This window comes from Gigantopelta aegis, chromosome 4 (assembly GCF_016097555.1).
Source record: "Gigantopelta aegis isolate Gae_Host chromosome 4, Gae_host_genome, whole genome shotgun sequence".
Taxonomy (NCBI): Eukaryota; Metazoa; Mollusca; class Gastropoda; order Neomphalida; family Peltospiridae; genus Gigantopelta; species Gigantopelta aegis.
The window spans coordinates 103,536,204-103,558,792 of NC_054702.1; the positions used below are offsets into that span (position 1 = coordinate 103,536,204).

The 22,589-nt window shown below is 40.3% G+C and overlaps 2 protein-coding genes across 3 annotated transcripts in view; both read right to left on the reverse strand.

Moving 5' to 3' along the window:
- The window catches only part of LOC121371643 (extracellular tyrosine-protein kinase PKDCC-like), a 37,767-nt gene extending 36,169 nt beyond the window's left edge, over positions 1-1,598 (reverse strand). Inside the window, exon 1 of one of the 2 annotated variants that reach the window (XM_041497678.1) lies at positions 1,204-1,598. The gene's annotated coding sequence lies outside the window, so the exon portion shown is untranslated. Of the gene's footprint in view, positions 1-149; positions 762-1,203 lie in introns of those variants that run through there. The other variant, XM_041497679.1, reaches the window with a different exon arrangement.
- Positions 1,599-16,675: 15,077 nt separating this feature from the next.
- LOC121371644 (F-box/WD repeat-containing protein 7-like) overlaps positions 16,676-22,589 on the reverse strand; it is a 70,596-nt gene continuing 64,682 nt past the window's right edge. Inside the window, exon 14 of the mRNA XM_041497682.1 lies at positions 16,676-17,118. Within this exon, the coding sequence (XP_041353616.1) occupies positions 17,023-17,118 (96 nt within the window). The 3' untranslated portion in view covers positions 16,676-17,022. The remainder of the gene's footprint in view (positions 17,119-22,589) is intronic.

The window sequence follows — 22,589 nt, forward strand, 5'->3', positions numbered from 1 at the left end:
TACCCATCAAATGAGCGACTCAAAGAGATGCTGCTCACCAAATAAAGCGCTGGAGATTGCCTGCCGCTAATGCCACACAATCTAATTTTCTCCAAAATGACGGACTTACAGGCAGGAAAAAAACACAACTAAAGAAATGTTGTATTTACCGGAAATGAAAGCGCTGTTGATGAATCCCAATGCTTCCCCCATGGGAGATCCAAAATGCTAGAAAATGTCAGAGCACAAAATCACGGGTTGCCCATATCCCAGCTTTATGGCGAATTCATGATCTTCCTCGTTGCTGTACTGCTGTTGTGAGCCATCAATTTCACATCACCAAATGTTTATGCTGAATTATGTATCGATTCTCTTCGAGGTTCAGCGTCACTGCTGCAATCGGCTGCCAGGGCCGAGAAAGCAACATGCTGACTCGCAGCCGCCGCCATTCCGCGGGATTTTCACTGATAAGCACGGCTTTGTGGTAGTGCGTCAGTCCCTTTCACGTAATACTAAGAATGTGGACATTTTCATTCCAAAGGATTCTGGCAAGTGGAAGAAACCTAATGGGAATTTTATCTCCCCAAAACGCTTTCCACGGCATATGTTCTTAATTTCCCGCGCCTTCCTTTAGTAGCAGACGACAGTTCCACGGTTGGCGCGGAGATCGCCTATGGCTCATTACGAGTCGCCCACCATCATATGTAATTGTGCCTGATAATCAAAACGAAGTGAAGTGCTCATATATCATCGAGTAAACAAGACGCTCACTTTATGGGGTCGCTCGTAAATCTGGGGCACTTGCCTCGCGTGTCTGACAAGGAGCCCTCGAAACACCCACCCTACTACACACGTATACCCATCATCTAGGGCTAAAATTAAAAAACCAAATCCAGCAACCTAGGGCTATAGCAGACCGTTTATTGCACGCACACTGCACCCCCCCCCCCCCCCCCCCCCACCCCCTTTTCTCTGAGATGTTAAATGCTACTAAAATATCCACGCGTGAGCGAATGGGAAATTAAGCACAAGATGCAAGTTTACACCGAGTTCATAGAAAACCGATAATGTCCTTACCTCGTGTCGTTTCCCTGTTGTTAAACACTAATCTTCTTGTTCTATAGCCGAGTAAAATATCCATCAACCCTAAATCAATTGGTGTTAATCGAGACAACATCTGCCTGCATTAGAGTTCATTACACAGCATTTAATTACTGGTCTTACCTGGTGTCTTTTTCTTCTTCTTTCCCCCCCCTTCTTCTCCTTCTTCTCTCAGATGACACGTACAATCCCTACAGAAATGCTTTAAAGCGAAGGTTGATCTTTGAACAACAATTCAATTGACAAGGTTCAAATGTTATTTCATGCTGAACAAAATAGCGCGATTCGCATAAACTATCGCTGAAAGACGTACTCCAAGACAGACGTGGTAACCTGCCAGCAAACGCAGCGGCGTGGTCAAATATGCCGCGTCTGGGGGCTGGCATGTGTCAATAGCGAACTCTACACCTACCCTGTTTGCCAGGGCATGTGTTCGGAGTCCTCGAACAAAACAAAAACTTTTGTGACCCTGGGATCAGGCGAAACGCGTGACAGCGCCGAGTTTATCTTACGAGACGGTTCGTGTGCTGGTTCTCTGCCCTCCGCCAATAGCGCAGAGTGTTGGCTTTGACAGGCATGTTTTCGAGAGGGATTGAGAGAGCTAACGCATCGGTTAGTCTGTTAAATGGGACGAAGAAAATTGTGAACAGTTGAGTAATGTCAACAAATGTTCGGGAAGAGGTGTAATCATAAGTACACGGAATAAGAAATACTGCGGATGGTACGAAACAAAAAACGAAGTTTGGTGCTCATACGAATCATAGCCATAACAGTACATACACTTATAAATACTTGTACATAATATGATATTTAAACACCCTCATGCCTACACTCTTACATATACTGTATATCATATGCACCCATATGTATTAATGGTACATTCTTTGATAAGCTGAATCAAAAACGAAGTATTATCAATTATCCAGTTCATCTTTATAAATGTGAATAAAACTAAGTTTCACAATATATTTAGAGGGAAATCTTGCAGACCCAGCCAAAGAGATTAACAAGATGATAACTTACAAATTATATAACCTGAATATTCCACTAAAACCCTAGTTATTGCATTGCATACACCCAGAACATGGTAAAACATTTATTAAATTACGTCTAAGTAACCTCAAACTCAAATAAAGACTTAGCAATGTACAAACCCTTTACACCAGAGGAAGAACGTTTACCTGACCACTATATTGATATTGATATCATTATATTACAATATATAAGAAATGTAATAGACTCAACGTTCCAAATCTAACGTTTCATAATTACCTATTTTCAGTATGAGTACCAAGAACGATTTATATTCATTATGCAAAACCAAAATCCATCCTGTGCCGGTGCGGTGTTTATTCCTGATTATACAAGTTTCTTCAAGATTATTAAATTTTCTAAACACAGCCTTGTTATGTTTAACAATATTAAGTGTCTGAATCACAACCTTGTTATATATAACAATATTAGCTTTCTGAAACACAGCATTGTTAATTTGTTATCCATAACAATATTAAGTATTTTAATCAAAACCTTGATATGCATAACAATATTAAATGTCTGAACCACAGTTTTGTTATGTATAACAATATTAAGTTTCTCAGTCACAGCTTTAAGTATAATGATACTGAGTGGTTAAACTACAGCCTTATTACGTATAACAATATTAAATGTCTGAACCATAGCCTTGTTAAGTAAAATACTAATAAGTGTCTGAAACATAGCTCTGTTAAGTATCACAATATTAAGTGGTTGAACCACAGCTTAGTTAAGTATAACAATATTGTTAATTTAAGTGTCTAAACCACAGCTTTGTTAAATAGAACATTAACAATATTAAGTACTAATATAACAGTAGTATGTATGAGCCACAGCCTTGTTAAGTACTAATATAACAGTAGTTTGTCTGAAACCACAGCCTTTTTAAGTATTAATATAACAGTAGTGTGTCTGAACCACAGTCATGTGAAGTACTAATATAACGGTAGTGTGTCTGAACCACAGCCTTGTCAAGTATTGATATAACAGTAGTGTGTCGGAACCACAGCCTTGTTAAGTACTAATATAACAGTACTGTGTCTGAGCCACAGCCTTGTTAAGTACTAATATAACAGTAGTGTGTCTGAGCCACAGCCTTGTTAAGTACTAATATAACAGTAGTGTGTCTGAGCCACAGCCTTTTTAAGTACTAATATAACAGTAGTGTGTCTGAGCCACAGCCTTGTTAAGTACTAATATAACAGTAGTGTGTCTGAGCCACAGCCTTTTTAAGTACTAATATAACAGTAGTGTCTGAACCACAGCCTTGTTAAGTACTAATATAACAGTAGTGTGTCTGAACCACAGCCTTGTTAAGTACTAATATAACAGTAGTTAGTCTGAGCCACACCTTGTTAAGTACTAATATAACAGTAGTGTGTCTGAGCCACAGCCTTTTTAAGTACTAATATAACAATAGTGTCTGAACCACAGCCTTGTTAAGTACTAATATAACAGTAGTGTGTCTGAGCCACAGCATTGTTAAGTACTAATATAACAGTAGTGTGTCTGAGCCACAGCCTTTTAAAGTACTAATATAACAGTAGTGTGTCTGAACCACAGCCTTGTTAAGTACTGATATAACAGTAGTGTGTCTGAGCCACAGCCTTTTTAAGTACTAATATAACAATAGTGTGTCTGAACCACAACCTTTTTAAGTACTAATATAACAATAGTGTCTGAACCACAGCCTTGTTAAGTACTAATATAACAGTAGTGTGTCTGAACCACAGCCTTGTTAAGTACTAATATAACAGTAGTGTGTCTGAACCACAGCCTTGTTAAGTACTAATATAACAATAGTGTGTCTGAACCACAGCCTTGTTAACTACTGATATAACAGTAGTGTGACTGAACCACAGCCTTGTTAAGTATTAACATAACAGTAGTGTGTCTGAACCACAGCCTTGTTAAGTACTGATATAACAGTAGTGTGTTTGAACCACAGCCTTGTTAAGTATTAACATAACAGTAGTGTGTCTGAACCACAGCCTTGTTAAGTACTAATATAACAGTAGTGTGTCTGAACCACAGCCTTGTTAAGTACTGATATAATAGTAGTGTGTCTGAACCACAGCCTTGTTAAGTATTAACATAACAGTAGTGTGTCTGAACCACAGCCTTGTTGTGTAATAATATAGTAGTGTGTCTGAACCACAGCCTTGTCAAGTACTGATATAACAGTACTGTGTCTGAACCACAACTTGTTAAGTACTAATATAACAGTAGTGTGTCTGAACCACAGCCTTGCTATGAACAACAGTATTAAGTATGTGAACATCATTGTTGTGTTATGTACATGCAACGGATTTGTAGCAAGTTTTCTTGAACTCTGTCTTATACACTTATTATTTTATTTATTTTCTGGTTTTTAATTATCTCGTAACATTCGAAATACACTCATGTATATCCATTTCGATTTTTAAAATATGATAGCACTGAAAGAAATGGTAGTTGATCAAGCTGACAACGTTCTAAGTGATATGTAATCTTATAAATAGGTTTAGGATGATTTCTGGACTCGAAGCAATAACAGATGTCTAATTTCGGTAACAAAAATTATATCATGGTTTCACAATTTTTGTGCTATTAAGAAGTTGTACGTTCCATCTGGTGGATGTGCCAACTGGTGCAACATCCGGTTGGTAGTTAGAAAATAGACGTCTGATTATGATAACATCATGAACACCTCTGTTTGATTAATGATTTGTATAACATGACTCTATGCTAAATTACTGATTATTTTGATATATGTAACCGTTATCTTCACAGAATGTGAAACATGTAACGCCAGGCATAGACATAAAATATATTGTAGCGATAAAAATGCAGTAACTAATTGATGTGTTATATCGTTTTCTATAACCTGGGTTATAATGTTGACACAGAAAATGTGTCTGCATTGTGCGTGTGCGTGTGCGTGTGCGTGCATACGCGTATGTGCTTAATATATGAAGGTTCCTAGGGAATAGCCTATGACATGTTCAGACAAATAGGCAATAGTAAAAAGGTCATGTATCTCAAGGTCACAATGACACAATAAAATAAAAACCTATAATTATGGTAGGCTAGTAAGAGTTGTTGGTAAAACATGCTTGCTTAGGTATAAATATTCCACGAGTGCAGAGTTTTAAACTTTAAAATTAATGGGTTTTTTCGAATTACCAAAACTGTGACATACGGGTTATTCCCTTGGACCTATCATATGTATACATACAAATGAAAGAAATATATAATCATGCATGACGGAAACCAGTGAACTTTGAAGAGGACTAACCGACTGACTGAGATCGAGGGCAATTGTTTTTGTATTTAACAAGGAAAAGTCATCAGGACAAATGCTGTAAATACAACACTATGTAAATGCATAGTTTACGAAGTATACGTTTTGTATACATATGTATACTAAATATATAAACACAACAGTTACAAAGTCACAAATGACATTGCTGGATCCAATTAAATAATTTACTACAATGAACAAATGGATAGTCCAATCAAAACCGTATTCCGATATCAAAAATCGTATCTCTGCACAAGGCAGTCGAAAGGATGTTAGACAAAGTCGTGATTGCTTCTATGATCCACCATTAGGTGCTCGTCCTTAGGAGGACCGCCACTCCTCCAGGAGATGCGTAACAGGGTGTTTCATACCTCCTGCACTGTCCGAAAGAGGACTGCCACTCCAAAGACTAGCTTCGAAAAACCCAAACTTGCACAGGATAGAGCTCAATGGAATATTGTAATGGCAAACACTTATGAATGACTGTAAAAACAGTGATGATATCAGGTGTTCACGAAAGATGAGCATATCCTGCCACACCGGTGAAACCCGTTACGAGCACAGCATACAGCCATCACGTCCATAGTTGAAATGTACAGGATTTTCACAAAAAAGAGAAAAAGATGAAGAGCCATGTACAAGGTCAAAATAGGGTATTGCATTAAATATCATTTTAGTCAGTGATGCGTCATATCGTGAAATTGTCTCAGAGTGTCTACCATAATGTTTTTGTCTTTCATGAGTCATTCGATGTTATAACCCTGATCAAACTCCATGTATAGATCAAGGTAGGAAACACATTTTATACTTTCTGTAGTTTTCTTTATTTCTAACTTTGGTGGGTAAATCAATGGAAGGTAATCTGTGATCTTATTATTATTGAATGATATAAGATAATCAATATATCGAAAGGTGAAATTAAAATTTTTCGCCAGATCCTTTTATTCTGATTTAGCCAGATTAGTTAGAAAATCTGATTTATATGCGAGTAATGGAGCATATTTTTCAATAAATGGTTTGAGTTTTTGAGAATCTATATGTAACTAATACCACTTCAAAGACTTTTTGGCAATAAATAAATTGAAAGTCCATTTTTGATACTGGTCAGGATAATGACTATTTTTTGAGACAAGGATTTGAAGGTGCATTTGCTGGACCCTGCAATATACCTCTCCTTATATGGATTCTTATGCAGTTTTGGAGTCCAATACAGAAGAGGAATGGATATGTCCTCAGATTTTAAATTAAAGTCAAATGTGCGAAGAACAGATTCGTGGTTTTGACATATTTCTTCCTCAGATCAGTTCATTTAGGAGACAACTGATGTAATGGTGCTTACATAATATGATGGTTATGTTATTAACATCTTTGTTAGTGGGCACCATCACAAACTGTTCGAGTAGGGCAGCCAGATTCTTATCTTAGACGGCTGTGACAAAAAGGGTTCCTGGTAAAACGCTGTGTAACCGTTTTAGCCGCATGTTACTATTGTCATCTATACGATTTGATGGTAACACCCTGATGGATTTGATGTGAAAAATTCCTTTTGTAGTATTGCAATACATGTATATATGATACATGTAAAGATTTTAAAGTTATATTATTATAAGATCTTAGCTGACTGAAATAAGCGATTACGGGTCTTTGAGGACAATGTTTGTTTTTATTTTATTTTTTTAAATTATTTATTTAACGACGCCACTAGGGCACATTGATTTTTCTATCTTATTAGCTATTGGACGTCAAACATATGGTCATTCTGACACTGTTTTTTTTATAGAGGAAACCTGCTGTCGCCACATAGACTACTCTTTTACGACAGGCAGCAAGGGATCTTTTAGTTGCGCTTCCCACAGGCAGGATAGCACAAACCATGACCTCTGTTGAACCAGTTATGGATCACTGGTCGGTGCAAGTGGTTTACACCTACCCACTGAGCCTTGCGGAGCACTCACTCAGGGTTTGGAGTCGGTATCTGGATTAAAAATCCCATGCCTCGACTGGCATCCGAACCCAGTACCTACCAGCCTGTAGACCGATGGCCTAACCACGACGCCACCGAAGCCGGTTGAGGACAATGTTGTCCGAAACTAACTCTCATAGATATCTGAAAAGCCCGTCATTCTGCCATAACTTATGTGACTTCAGCGTGTCAGCACGTTCACCGGATGAGAGGACACGCCCTTGCCATTGGGGCACATGTCCACATTGACCAGGAGCGGATCCAGAATATTGTAACGGGGATGGTGGTGGGGTGGTGGGGGTGGGCCATAATGTTTTACAAGGACAATATCAGTTTGTCGAAGGTAAATGAGCCGAGCTCCCAAACAAATATACCCGAAGCGTTCCTCGGGACAATTTATACTGTACATTGTGGATGATGAATTAAACAAAAAAGTCACTCCAGATGGGTGGGACCCCTGTGACCCTTTATGGGTCCGCATATGTTGTCCTTTTAGGAACGGTTTTGAAATGTATTCAGTGCAACATCATTACTTATTGTGTCGTAGGATCGTTCAGCCTAGACTGATATTTGTCTCCCCCCAGTCAGTTCTCCGCGACTGGTACATCATCTCCACGACTGGCGCATCATCTCCACGACTGGTGCATCACCTCCACGACTGGTGCATCATCTCCACGACTGGTAAATAGTCTCCACGACTGGTACAACATCTCCACGACTGGTGCATCATCTCCACGACTGGTACATCATCTCCACGACTGTCGCATAATTCCCACGACTGGTACATCATCTCCACGACTGGTACATCATCTTCATGACTAGCGCATCATCTCCACGACTGGTACATCACCTCCACGACTGGTGCATCATCTCCGCGACTGGTACATCATCTCCACGACTGGCGCATCATCTCCACGACTGGTACATCATCTCCACGACTGGCGCATCATCTCCACGACTGGCGCATAATTCCCACGACTGGTACATCATCTCCACGACTGGTACATCATCTTCACGACTAGCGCATCATCTCCACGACTGGTACATCACCTCCACGACTGGTGCATCATCTCCGCGACTGGTACATCATCTCCACGACTGGTACATCATCTCCACGACTGGCGCATCATCTCCACGACTGGTACATCATCTGTACGACTGGTGCATCATCTCCACGATTGGTGCATCATCTCCACGACTGGCACATCACCAAAGACTGGGGTATGTTGTGTCCCGTCTATAAGAAAGTACATATGAAAGATCCCTTGGTTGCTTTATAGGTAAGAGTAGCCCATATGGTGGAAGCGGGTTTCCTCTCATTCTCTTTATCAACCAAATGCCGTTATAATCATCTGTTGGACACCAAACAGCCGTAAGGGCGGGACGTAGTAAAGCGCTCGCCTGATACGCGGTCTGTCCAGGATCGATCCCCGTCAGTGGGCCCGTTGAGCTATTTCTCGTTCTAGCCAGGGCACCAAAACTGGTATATCAACGGCCGTGGTATGTATCTGTGGGATGGTGCATATAAAAGATGCATTGCTACTAATGGAAAACTGTAGCGGGTGTATCTAACATTCAGACAAGTACTTCCACCACTAACAACATGTTACAACAGTATTATGTTAATGAAATTCGTAGTGACAGCCAACCTGAAACCTTAAGTTGTAATAATTTATGCTAATTAATTTTGTTTCAACAGTAAACTAGAAAATGAGCACGTGATGGTAGTAGGTGACTGACCGCGGTATATCAGCTAATAACATTACTTTGCTTAACAAGGACAATGTTGATATTTTTTAACGAAATATAATCTTACAAACCAACGTAATCAATAATTACGGGGATAAAGAACCGAAAAGGAACCAATTTCCTATTCAGAATAGCCTCAGGGCCTCCACTGTGTGTTTGAGGCTAACCTTCAAAACAAATGTTACAAGGATAGAAGAATTTGTGAAAATTATATTTTTATACATGTATGTTAAACTTTTTTATATTAAGAAAATGAGAATGATAGGTAGTGGTTGATATATGAGAAAAGGAGGCAGAGACAGGCTGGGAGGGAAGCCTTCAGAGAGAGAGAGAGAGAGAGAGAGAGAGAGAGAGAGAGAGAGAGAGAGAGAGAGAGAGAGAGAGAGAGAGAGAGAGACAGACAGACAGACAGACAGACAGACAGACATGTAGAAGAGGATGGGGAGATGTACCTTTACAAATTATACATTGGATTTTATTTTGTGTGAGTCCATGGTTATTGTTCTGGTTTTGACAACACAGAAACAGTGCACTTGTCTAAAGTGTCACCCACTGTGCTTGTGGACAAGGACGTGTCATCAGTCGCTAGCCACTTAACTTCTTGCTTCAGTGAATGTTACGCTCATAATGACCAAGACAAACCGAACATTTGCCATCTGTCAATTTTGATGAGTATGGTCCCCTTGAAGAGCCATCTCCGATGGAAGTAGCATACTCGAGCTGTCACGCGACTCTCAGGTGGGGAAGAGTGCCCGCGTCACTGAGGTAGAAAGAGTAAAGTGTAAAGTACATGGTTCTATTCAGCAAACTGAAGTTCCACTGACTAAACTGAAGTACTTCAGCGTGAAGGTAAGAACTGACTACCTATCATATTTCAACATTTGGATCCACTGAAAAGAATGGTTATGAAAAAATATATAAGAAGAGCGTTAGAGAAAACAAAAAAGAGATACGGAAAGACCGAAAAAGATGAGGTAAGACAGACTCGTGGACAGAGATGGAGACATACACACACACACAGAGAGAGAGAGAGAGAGAGAGAGAGAGAGAGAGAGAGAGAGAGAGAGAGAGAGAGAGAGAGAGAGAGAGAGAGAGAAGAAAGAAGAGAAAAAGATATATTAAATGTTATCACAGGAATTGAGCGAAAGTTTATAGGTGTTGTCATGTATCAGTTGATGGATAGATCGATAGAAGACTAGTAGTATGTACCAAAATATGATTATGAATATGATGATTACAAATCAGTCTACTTATAGAACACAAAGAGTTGATTAGAATTCTCTATGCAGAACTGAGTCCAGAAATGCAGAAAACTTTGCCAGCTGCCGAACGGTAAAGCGGAACCATTTTCAGTCTGCCAAAAGTGCAACAACACTGAATGAACGTTTCCCATCTGAATGGCACTGGTTCATTACCATTAGTATATTTGATGTTGAAATCTTAAAATTGGGTTGTCAGAAAATGTGCCACTTGAATAGTTTCTACTTATCAGGTCCATTTAGCAAATGAAGGCCGACCCAGGGCGTCTCGTCAAGAAAAGGGAAATATTTTGGCGTTTGTGCCGTCTCTCTTATGTGTACGAGACACCGGCGTGTGCAAATAATAATCACGGGTTTGAGTGAAGGAAAATAAGCGAATTGTGCTGCCCTGTATAACCGCGTTATAATCAATTCACGTCTAGCAATTCTTCTTCCCAACGACGGCTGATGTTGGTCCTTTGAGAGGTTCTAATAGCCGAGTGGAGAATGTTAGATGTGTACAGCCTCGGGGGACCCACAACTCGCTGTCAAGGTATAATGGATGCATAATAGCCATCTCTCACACCCCCACTGTTCATCAGAAGCTCGTACCACGGAAACCAAAGACGTGTAGCGGGTCGTGTATCTTTGATCAAAGGCGATGCATTTATTTCACGCTGATAGCATTTATGTATTGCAAAATAGCGTGTACCTTTGTAGGTTTAAATATTTATCCTTGGCTAAATGCAATTTAATAAAGTCTTGGTTTCGTAAAAGCTGCATTTAAATGCCGCGTGGAGTTCTATTATCACTAGTGATGCTCTGAAAAGGAACGCTTTTCACCACAGTTTTAACTGATATGGGCCATTTCAGAAATGATCGCTGGGAAGGAATGGATTGCAAATTTATTGTTAGGCCTATATTTGATACGTGGGTCTAAGCAGACTATTTTTTTAAATATACAACCAGGAGTGTGGCAAATCGCATTGCTCAAGATAGGGCCTACCTAGGATAGCCGTAGGGTGAAATCGCATTCCTCAAGATAGGGCCTACCTAGGATAGGCGTAGGGTGAAATCGCAATCCTCTTGATAGGGCCTACCTAGTATGAGGGTGGGGTGAAATCGCATTCCTCTAAATAGGGCCTACCTAAGATGGGGTAGGGTGAAATCGCAATCATCAAGATAGGGCCTACCTAGGATGGGGTAGGGTGAAATCGCAGTCAACAAGATAGGGCCTACCTAGGGTGGGGGTAGGGTGAAATCGCACTCAACAGGATAGGGCCTACCTAGGATGGGGGTAGGGTGAAATCGCAATCATCAAGATAGGGCCTACCTAAGATGGGGTAGGGTGAAATCGCAATCATCAAGATAGGGCCTACCTAAGATGGGGTAGGGTGAAATCGCAGTCAACAAGATAGGGCCTACCTAGGATGGGGGTAGGGTGAAATCGCAGTCAACAAGATAGGGCCTACCTAGGGTGGGGGTAGGGTGAAATCGCAGTCAACAAGATAGGGCCTACCTAGGATGGGGGTAGGGTGAAATCGCACTCAACAGGATAGGGCCTACCTAGGATGGGGGTAGGGTGAAATCGCAATCATCAAGATAGGGCCTACCTAGGGTAGGGGTAGGGTGAAATCGCAGTCAACAAGATAGGGCCTACCTAGGATGGGGGTAGGGTGAAATCGCACTCAACAGGATAGGGCCTACCTAGGATGGGGGTAGGGTGAAATCGCAGTCAACAAGATAGGGCCTACCTAGGGTGGGGGTAGGGTGAAATCGCAGTCAACAAGATAGGGCCTACCTAGGGTGGGGGTAGGGTGAAATCGCACTCAACAGGATAGGGCCTACCTAGGGTGGGGGTAGGGTGAAATCGCACTCAACAAGATAGGGCCTACCTAGGATGGGGGTGGGGTGAAATTGCATCCCTCAAGATAGGGCCTACTCAGGGTGGGAATAGGGGGAAATCGCACTCATAAAGATAGGACCCACCGGGTGAGGGGAATAGATTAAAATCGCACTCATCAAGATAGGACCCACCGGGGGAGTGGAATAGATTAAAATCGCACTCATCAAGAAGGACCCACCGGGGGAGGGGAATAGATTAAAATCGCACTCATCAAGATAGGATCTACTCAGGGTGAGAATTGGGTGAAATCGCACTCATCAAGATACGACCGAACTACGATGGGGATAGGGTGAAATCGCACTCATCAAGATACGACCGAACTACGATGGGAATAGGGTGAAATCGCACTCATCAAGATACGACCGAACTACGATGGGGATAGGGTGAAATCGCACTCATCAAGATACGACCGAACTACGATGGGGATAGAGTGAAATCGTACTCATCAAGATAGGACCGAACTATGATGGGGATAGAGTGAAATCGCGCTCATCAAGGGTGAGGGAAGTGTAAAATCGAATTCATCAAGATAGGGCCTATCTAGGGTGGGGATACAGTTAAATCATATTCCTCAAGATAAGGACTTGTGGCACTCCCACCACACACACACACTGACATGTACATACACACACACACACACACACACATACACACACACACACTGGCATGTGTACACACACACACCGACATGTTTACACACACACAAACTGACATGTGTACACACACACATACACACACACTGACATGTGTACACACACACTGACATGTTTACACACACACACACACTGACATGTGTACACACACACACTGACATGTGTACACACATACACACACACTGACGTGTACACACACACACTGACATGTGTACACACACACACTGACGTGTACACACACACACACTGACATGTTTACACACACACACTGACATGTGTACACACACACACACACTGACATGTGTACACACACACACTGACATGTGTACACACACACACTGACATGTGTACACACACACACATACACACACACACTGACATGTGTACACACACACACACTGACATGTTTACACACATACACACTGACATGTGTACACACACACACTGACATGTGTACACACATACACACACACTGACGTGTACACACACACACACTGACATGTGAACACACACACACACTGACGTGTACACACACACACTGACATGTGTACACACACACACACACTGACATGTGTACACACACACACACACTGACATGTGTACACACACACACACACAGACACACACACACACACACACTGACATGTGTACACACACACACTGACATGTGTACACACACACACTGACATGTGTACACACACACACACACACACACACTGACATGTGTACACACACACACTGACATGTGTACACACACACACTGACATGTGTACACACACACACATACTGACATGTGTACACACACACACACTGACATGTGTACACACACACACTGACATGTGTACACACACACATACACACACACTGACATGTGTACACACACACACTGACATGTGTACACACACACATACACACACACTGACATGTGTACACACATACACACACACTGACATGTGTACACACACACATACACACACACTGACATGTGTACACACACACACTGACATGTGTACACACACACATAACACACACACTGACATGTTTACACACACACTGACATGTGTACACACACACACACAGACACACACACACTGACATGTGTACACACACACACTGACATGTGTACACACACACACACACACTGACATGTGTACACACACACATACACAGACACGCTGACATGTGTACACACACACACTGACATGTGTACACACACACACATACACATACACACTGACATGTGTACACACACACATACACAGTGTACACACACACACACTGACATGTGTACACACACACACTGACATGTGTACACACACACAATGACATGTGTATACACACACATACACACACACCGACATGTGTACACACACACACATACTGACATATGTACACACACACACACACAAACATATACACACACTGACATGTGTACACACACACATACACACACACTGACATGTTTACACACACACACACACACACACACAATGACATGTGTACACACACACACACACACACACTGACATGTGTACACACACACACACTGACATGTGTACACACACACACACACACACACACTGACATGTCTACACACACACACACTGACATGTGTACACACACACACACACTGACATGTGTACACACACACTGACATGTGTACACACACACTGACATGTGTACACACATACACACACACTGACATGTGTACACACACACACACTGACATGTGTACACACACACATACACACACTGACGTGTACACACACACACTGACATGTGTACACACACACACACTGACATGTGTACACACACACACATACACACACACTGACATGTGTACACACACACTGACATGTGTACACACACACATACTGACATGTGTACACACACACATACACACACACTGACATGTGTACACACACACACACATACACACACACTGACATGTTTATACACACACACTGACATGTGTACACACACACACTGACATGTGTACACACACACTGACATGTGTACACACATACACACACACTGACATGTGTACACACACACATACACACACTGACGTGTACACACACACTGACATGTGTACACACACACACACTGACATGTGTACACACACACACATACACACACACTGACATGTGTACACACACACTGACATGTGTACACACACACATACACACACACTGACATGTGTACACACACACACACACATACACACACACTGACATGTTTACACACACACACTGACATGTGTACACACACACACTGACATGTGTACACACACACATACACACACACCGACGTGTACACACACACTGACATATGTACACACACACACTGACATGTGTACACACACACATACACACACACTGACATGTGTACACACACACTGACATGTGCACACACACACACTGACATGTGTACATACACACATTGACATGTGTACACACACACAGACACACACACACACACTGACATGTGTACACACACATACTGACATGTGTACACACACACACTGACATGTGTACACACACACATACACACACACTGACATGTGTACGCACACACACTGACATGTGTACACACACACACTGACATGTGTACACACACACATACACACACACTGACATGTGTACACACACACTGACATGTGCACACACACACACTGACATGTGTACATACACACATTGACATGTGTACACACACACAGACACACACACACACACACACACACTGACATGTGTACACACACACCGACATGTGTACACACATACACACGCACACGCGCGCGCGCACACACACCTGAGGACTAAAATATATGTGGGGGGTTTTCGTACTCCATATAAAATAAGATTTTTAAAATGTGTGCAATAGGGTGACATCGCATTTATCAAGATAGTGCTTACCTTAGGGTGAACTCGCATTCCTCAAGATAAGGCCTATCTAGGGTGGGGATAGGGTGAACTCGCATTCCTCAAAATAAGGCATATCTAGGGTGAGGATAGGGTGAAATCGCATTCCCCAAAATAAGGCATATCTAGGGTGGGGATAGGGTGAAATCGTAATCATTAAACGCAAGGAAGTCACTTTTATCCTCGCGAATTGGATTCAGTAAATCAATCAAATGGAACATTTTTAAAAATAAATTTAGAAGGGACGTAATTTGTTCTGGATGATGGTGACGATGATGTCGATGACGACAATGACAACAACATAAGTTATTATCGAGCACGCTGTCCCGGACACACAGCACACAACAAATATTTGTTTTGTTCAATGACACCACTAGAGCACACTGATTTATTAATCATCGGCTATTGGATAAGATAAAAAAAAACTATAAAAAAAACTTTATTGCATATAAACATTACACATACGGAACTGGATGCAAAACATATGCACAAATAAGACACAAACAAACATCATAATATTCTAATGACTAAATAAGGACTATTGGTAATTTTGACATATAGTCATTAGTAGCAAGGGTTCTTTTATAATGGGGGCGGGATGTAGCTCGGTGATACAGCGCTCGCCTGATGCGCGATCGATCTAGGATCGACCCCCTTCGGTGGGCCCATTGGGCTATTTCTCGTTCCAGCCAGTGTTCCACAACTGGTGTAACAAAGGCCGTGATATGTGCTATCCTGTCTGTGGGATGGTGCATATAAAAGATGCGGGTTTCCTCTCTCAATATCTGTGTGGTCCTTAACCATATGTCCGACGTCATATAACCGTAAATAAAATGTGTTGAGTGCGTCGTTAAATAAAACATTTCATTCTTCCTTCTTTTATGATGCACTATCCCACAGACAGGATATCACATACCACGGCCTTTGATATATACCAGTCGGGGTGCACTGGCTATAACGACACATAGCACAAAGGTGCATAGCGAGCAGTTCACGTATATTGTTTGCACGAGCGAGAAGATCAACACGAAGAGTAAACAAATATGGCGGGTTGTGGCAGACGACAGTTGGTTGTTGATGCAGAGCAGCGTGTCAAACCACAGGTGGGTCCCACCCTCGGCTTTAGCTCATTCAACGCGCCGTGTTCACAGCACACCTCGAACCAGCCTCTTTCTATACACCCGGCCCGTCACGTGTTCACGCGGGAACCTCCCAAATGGCCGTTTTCTCTACAGCCAAACAAGACGTGTGGATTTTTGGTCCGAGCACACGAGAACACGTTTTGTCCCCTTTCTGAAATTAACAAAGAACAAAATGGAGGTTAATATTAGACGAGTGATTTATTATTGACATTTTACTGAAGCTATCTGTTAGGAGTATACGCTAAATGCACCGTTTAACATTATTATGAGTGAGGAGGGTGGGGGATAAAGGCTGATACTTCATAGGTTTTTTTGTTGATGTGATCAGTATCAGCTATTAGTCTGCATTAAACGAGATCATCTTTATTACACATAATTCGCATCTGAAACAGGATGAAAACGTAGAGGAATGACCTGCATGTCAAAACAGAATAATATACTTACCAAAAGAATAGAATTTACATAATAGAATGAACTCTACACACAATTACGTGAATCTACAATAAAATGCATGCATATATATATATATATATATATATATATATATATATATATATATATATATATATATATATATATATATATATATATATATATATATATATATATATATATATATATATATATATACTGAACAAAAAAAGAAACTTCCGATTTGTACATATAGTATTTGTTGTGTTAAAGAATTCATTGTGTAATGAAATTATATAGGTAGTATTAGCCTTGAACTGTATTATCAGGATTCATGAATTTTATCGATTATTTTTGCACTGTTAATCGTCGACAACGTGAAATTCAATTTGCACATGCATGCATGGTTCGACATGTCCCGTGTAGTATTCTGTCAATTTGTTTTTTACATTGTAGCATTTTTAGTATGCCAAGAATACCAAATAATTTACGCGAACGGGCGATTGGCATGCTTGATGCTGGCATGTCGACAGAAGACGTTGCAAGGCATGTTGGGAGTTCTAGTCGAGCGATACGAAATCTTCGCGTAAGATTTCGAACGACAGGAAGCACCAACGACTTGCCACCCCGTGGACGTCCGCGTGTTACAACACGTGGTCAAGACCGCTATATCATGAACACGCATTTGCGCAATCGATTCCAAACTGCCACTGTTACTGCTGTTAACACACCTGGGCTTCACAATAACCGAATCAGTGGGCAAACTGTTCGTAATCGTCTGCGAGAGAACGGTTTACATGCACAACGTCCTTACGTCGGATGCGTTTTAACGCAACGTCATCGTCTAAATCGTCTTAATTGGGCACGTGTACACACTCGTTGAATACGGCGACGCTGGAATACCGTTCTTTTTTCGGATGAATCCCGATTTTCTTTACCATGGTTATCGTTCACCACTAGTCGTCATTGATGGCAATTTAAATGCTCAACGTTACCGCGATGACATTCTCGCTCATCATGTCATTCCTCTGTTCCATAACAACGCCAACATCTCGATTTTTCAGCATGATAATGCCACCTCTCATACAGCTAGAGACACTGTAAATTTTCTTAGGAGAAATAACATTGATTTCATTGATGACTGGCCCACAAAAAGTCCTGATCTCAACCCCATCGAGCATGCCTGGGATAGTCTGGACAGACGATTGAGGCGTCGTCCCAACCCACCCGCTAACGTCAACGAACTTCGTCAAGCGCTCATTCAGGAATGGAACAATATTCCACAGGCAGAAATCAACACTTTAGTCAATTCTATACGCCTGCGATGCACTGCAGTGGTCAATTCAACAGGTGGTCATACCAGTTAATAAGTGGGTGTTTTTATTTTTAACCCCTACCACACTTGGTCAAAATTTCTCCCAGTTTCTGTTAACCTATGGCCATGATTTTTGCACCAAACGATGCATCATGGAACACTCTTTAAATGCATATATAACAATTATTCCCCCGGTTTGTTTTCATCAAGTTATGTTCAAGCAAAGTTAGCGGAAGTTTCTTATTTTGTTCAGTATATATTCATAAACCATTTGGGACCTAGTTAAAGAGACTATCTTCAATTTGCAGCCATTGAAAAACATTTTGGCGCCTTAAATTACTTATTAAACACATTATTTATACAGACACTGATATTCTAAACAACAACATATATTTAATATGTAATTTTATTAACCAAAAATGCACATTTACTCGGAAACATATTACAATGGAAGAAAATTCAGAACAATCCCTTAAGAATACATTTACACACATATACCAACAACAGAACACTGATCGTTTTGCTAAATAATTCAGAACAATCCCTTAAGAATACATTTACACACATATACCAACAACAGAACACTGATCGGTTTGCTAAATAATTCAGAACAATCCCTTAAGAATACATTTACACACATATACCAACAACAGAACACTGATCGTTTTGCTAAATAATTAAACGACATACACATGTAATTTTGTAAATGTATCACTATAACGAGTTATTTATTCATACAATTTACCGTGTGACGGACATGGGAATATTTTAACCCAAGCCAGCTAAGGGCTCTTTCAGATTACATGCACAGCGGCAGCTGAATACAAAATAGCATGTTAAAGTAAAGTTTGTTTTATTTAACGGCGCCACTAGAGCACATGGATATTTTTATCTTATCATCGGCTATTGGACGTCAAACATATGGTCATTCTGACACTTTTTTTTTTTCAGAGGAAACCCGCTGTCGCCGTGTAGGCTACTCTTTTACGACAGGCAGCAAGGGATCTTTTATTTGCGCTTCCCACAGGCAGGATAGCACAAACCATGGCCTTTGTTGAACCAGTTATGTATCACTGGTCGTTGCAAGTAGTTTACACCTACCCATTGAGCCTTGCGGAGCACTCACTCAGGGTTTGGAGTCGGTATCTGGATTAAAAATCCCATGCCTCGACTGGGATCCGAACCCAGTACCTACCAGCCTGTAGACCGATGGCCTAACCATGACGCCACCGAGGCCGGAAGCATGTTAAAGTGACAGACCTAAGTTTTTAAACACTAATGCATATTGTTCACTGTTAGAGCTGTTTTTGACAACTAAAAGCATACTTTACTCAGATTTATTGTTTAGATTATCCATTTCCGTACACATGAAGTGTCACCCTGGTGTTTGTAACATCACAAAATGCATTGTTCATATTTTTAAAAACGCACGTGTGTCGGAGAACTATTGAAACTGATGTCTGCGACTTTAATAACTGCGCTTTATTTGCATTAAACAGTTTTCATACGCTTACCTTTTTTGACATCCAATAGCCGTTGTGTATTTTTGTCTTGGGGTGTCGTTAAACATTAATTCGTGTAAACACTTCTAACAAAGCAACTGGCATATGAAAAAAAACCTAGAGTAAGCTGGTTCTGACGTAGAACAGTAGTTAAAATGGGAAGAATTCACCACACAAATACATTTTTGACATTAAATTCGTAAGTCCGTCGAAATATATTTCGTACACACCCATTGGTGAGAATATCATTCGTTATTTTTGATAACACATACTTGTTAACACATATATGTGCCATAACATTTTAAAGACATACAACTGGCTACTCCTAGGTGATGACCAGGTCACCAATGCCATATCATACCATCGAATGAAACAACAAAACAAAAACGGTCGAATCGATCACTCCGTGACGTACAAGTTAAACTGAAATTGACTTGTCTGTGACGCACAAGTTAACTATAAGCGCAAGGGCCGTAAACAGGGTTTCTTTGTAAAAGGCATTTAAAAATTATTATTATTATTTTTTTTTTTAGGATATGTAAGAAATAGAATACAACATTCGTGTCCGTTAGCTACCATTTATCTTACAACTCGTTGTTTAAAAACGTATCCAACTCACTTTCGCTCGTTAGATACATTTTAAATGATATCTAACGGCCACTCATGTAGTATTCTCTATTTACATTTTGTTTTGCATTGTGCACATGTTCAAATCCATAATTAAACGGTTATATGAATGGATTGAGGTAGCAGCTGGTATTGCTAGTATTTTCTCTCTGACAAATGTTCTTCCTGGATTAACTAATATACAGTAACAGGCCTATTGATAAACATTAAGCAGTATTTTGTTAAAACCTCATTTTAAAAACCCCGTTTAAACTAAATAATTATATATTATTAATGTTATATTCACTTATGTTATAACTATCCGTTATCTGTTAAAGCTGATGACCCTAGTTTTTAGGCTGTGTAAAATACTTCGGCTGTTGCAGTTTTCACTGTTAACCGACATAATACTAACGTTTTGTTTACATTATTAGCTATGTCAAATTCAATGTATTGTTGATCATCGTGGTGTTTGCACTAGGTCAAAATGGACTTTTTTTACACAACAAAACATGTACGCACCTCTGAAATTAGAGTCAGTGACTTTAAAACTGTCAAAATGGCAGGATGAAAAGCAAAGAATCCATGCCGTACAGTTCTAAATCAGTTTCAAATTTCCAGACGTCACAACAGGTGAACCTTCCCACTAGCACCAGGCTGTATTAGTTTAGACAAGATTTCCTCCCTCAGTGAACAAGACAAATATTAAGTCATTTCGTTAAAAGTTCAGATGCCTATGAAAACAGCTTTCTTGGCTAGCATTTCTGAAAAGCCAAATGTATATAGATTAGTTTTGTTTAGCTAGCGTCATGTATATCATTTGCTTATTTGTGCAGCAAAATGAAGAAAACACAAGTTGCTCAAGTTTGATTTAATATTGTGACTATCTCGAAGTACCATCGCCTTTTAGCCAGATAAATGGAGATTGACATATTCTATTACCTAAAACTATATACGCAAAGAACTGAGGTTTATCAGTGCTGTGGAAAATGTGGTGTGTGTGTATATATACTAATTTATTTCGACTGTGTTATACAACTCTTGTCGTAGATAGTCCAAGTGCCAGAATTCGGATATTTTACTACATTTTTGCACAGCTTTTTATACATGTTTTAATTTAAATTTTGAATGTTTTATTTAGAAGATTATCAATTCATCCATGTCCTTATCTTTCTTTGACACGCAAAACCGATGTATTTTTTGTGCTGGGCTATCATTAATCATTCTTCTTCTTCTGCGTTCAAGCTATAGTTGATCATGCTTTAGATTTGGAGTCCGGTTGTGGTGATAAAAAACGCTGTCTCTGTCATTTGAACATTTCCATATGTAATAACAGCATTATTATGCTTAAAAATATAAGATCACAGTCAGTAATATTAGTTTGTTTTATTATGATGTTAATATATGTTGGCTAATATATTAAATCGGATACTGCGTCATCCAGGTGTCATGATGTTGTGTTGAGTAATGAAGTCACCAGATATGCAACATCCACTCTGAAGTCTGATTTGCAACACATACACTTTTTACATTGTGTTCAGATGTCTCTTATCCCACGTGCTAATACCTTCAAATACGTTAACGCATATCATCATTTAGAAAATGTCCAAATCAAAGCAAGTTTTCCAAAAGAAAGACAACTCAAAGCATAGAAGAACAAACACTTGTATTTAAAAACTCACACAAAAAATCCTACAACCTCCTCCCCCCAAAAAAACCCCTGCCAACAACAGCAACAAAGAACAACAAAAACAAACAACAATCACAAATAAAACAAAACTTAACCGC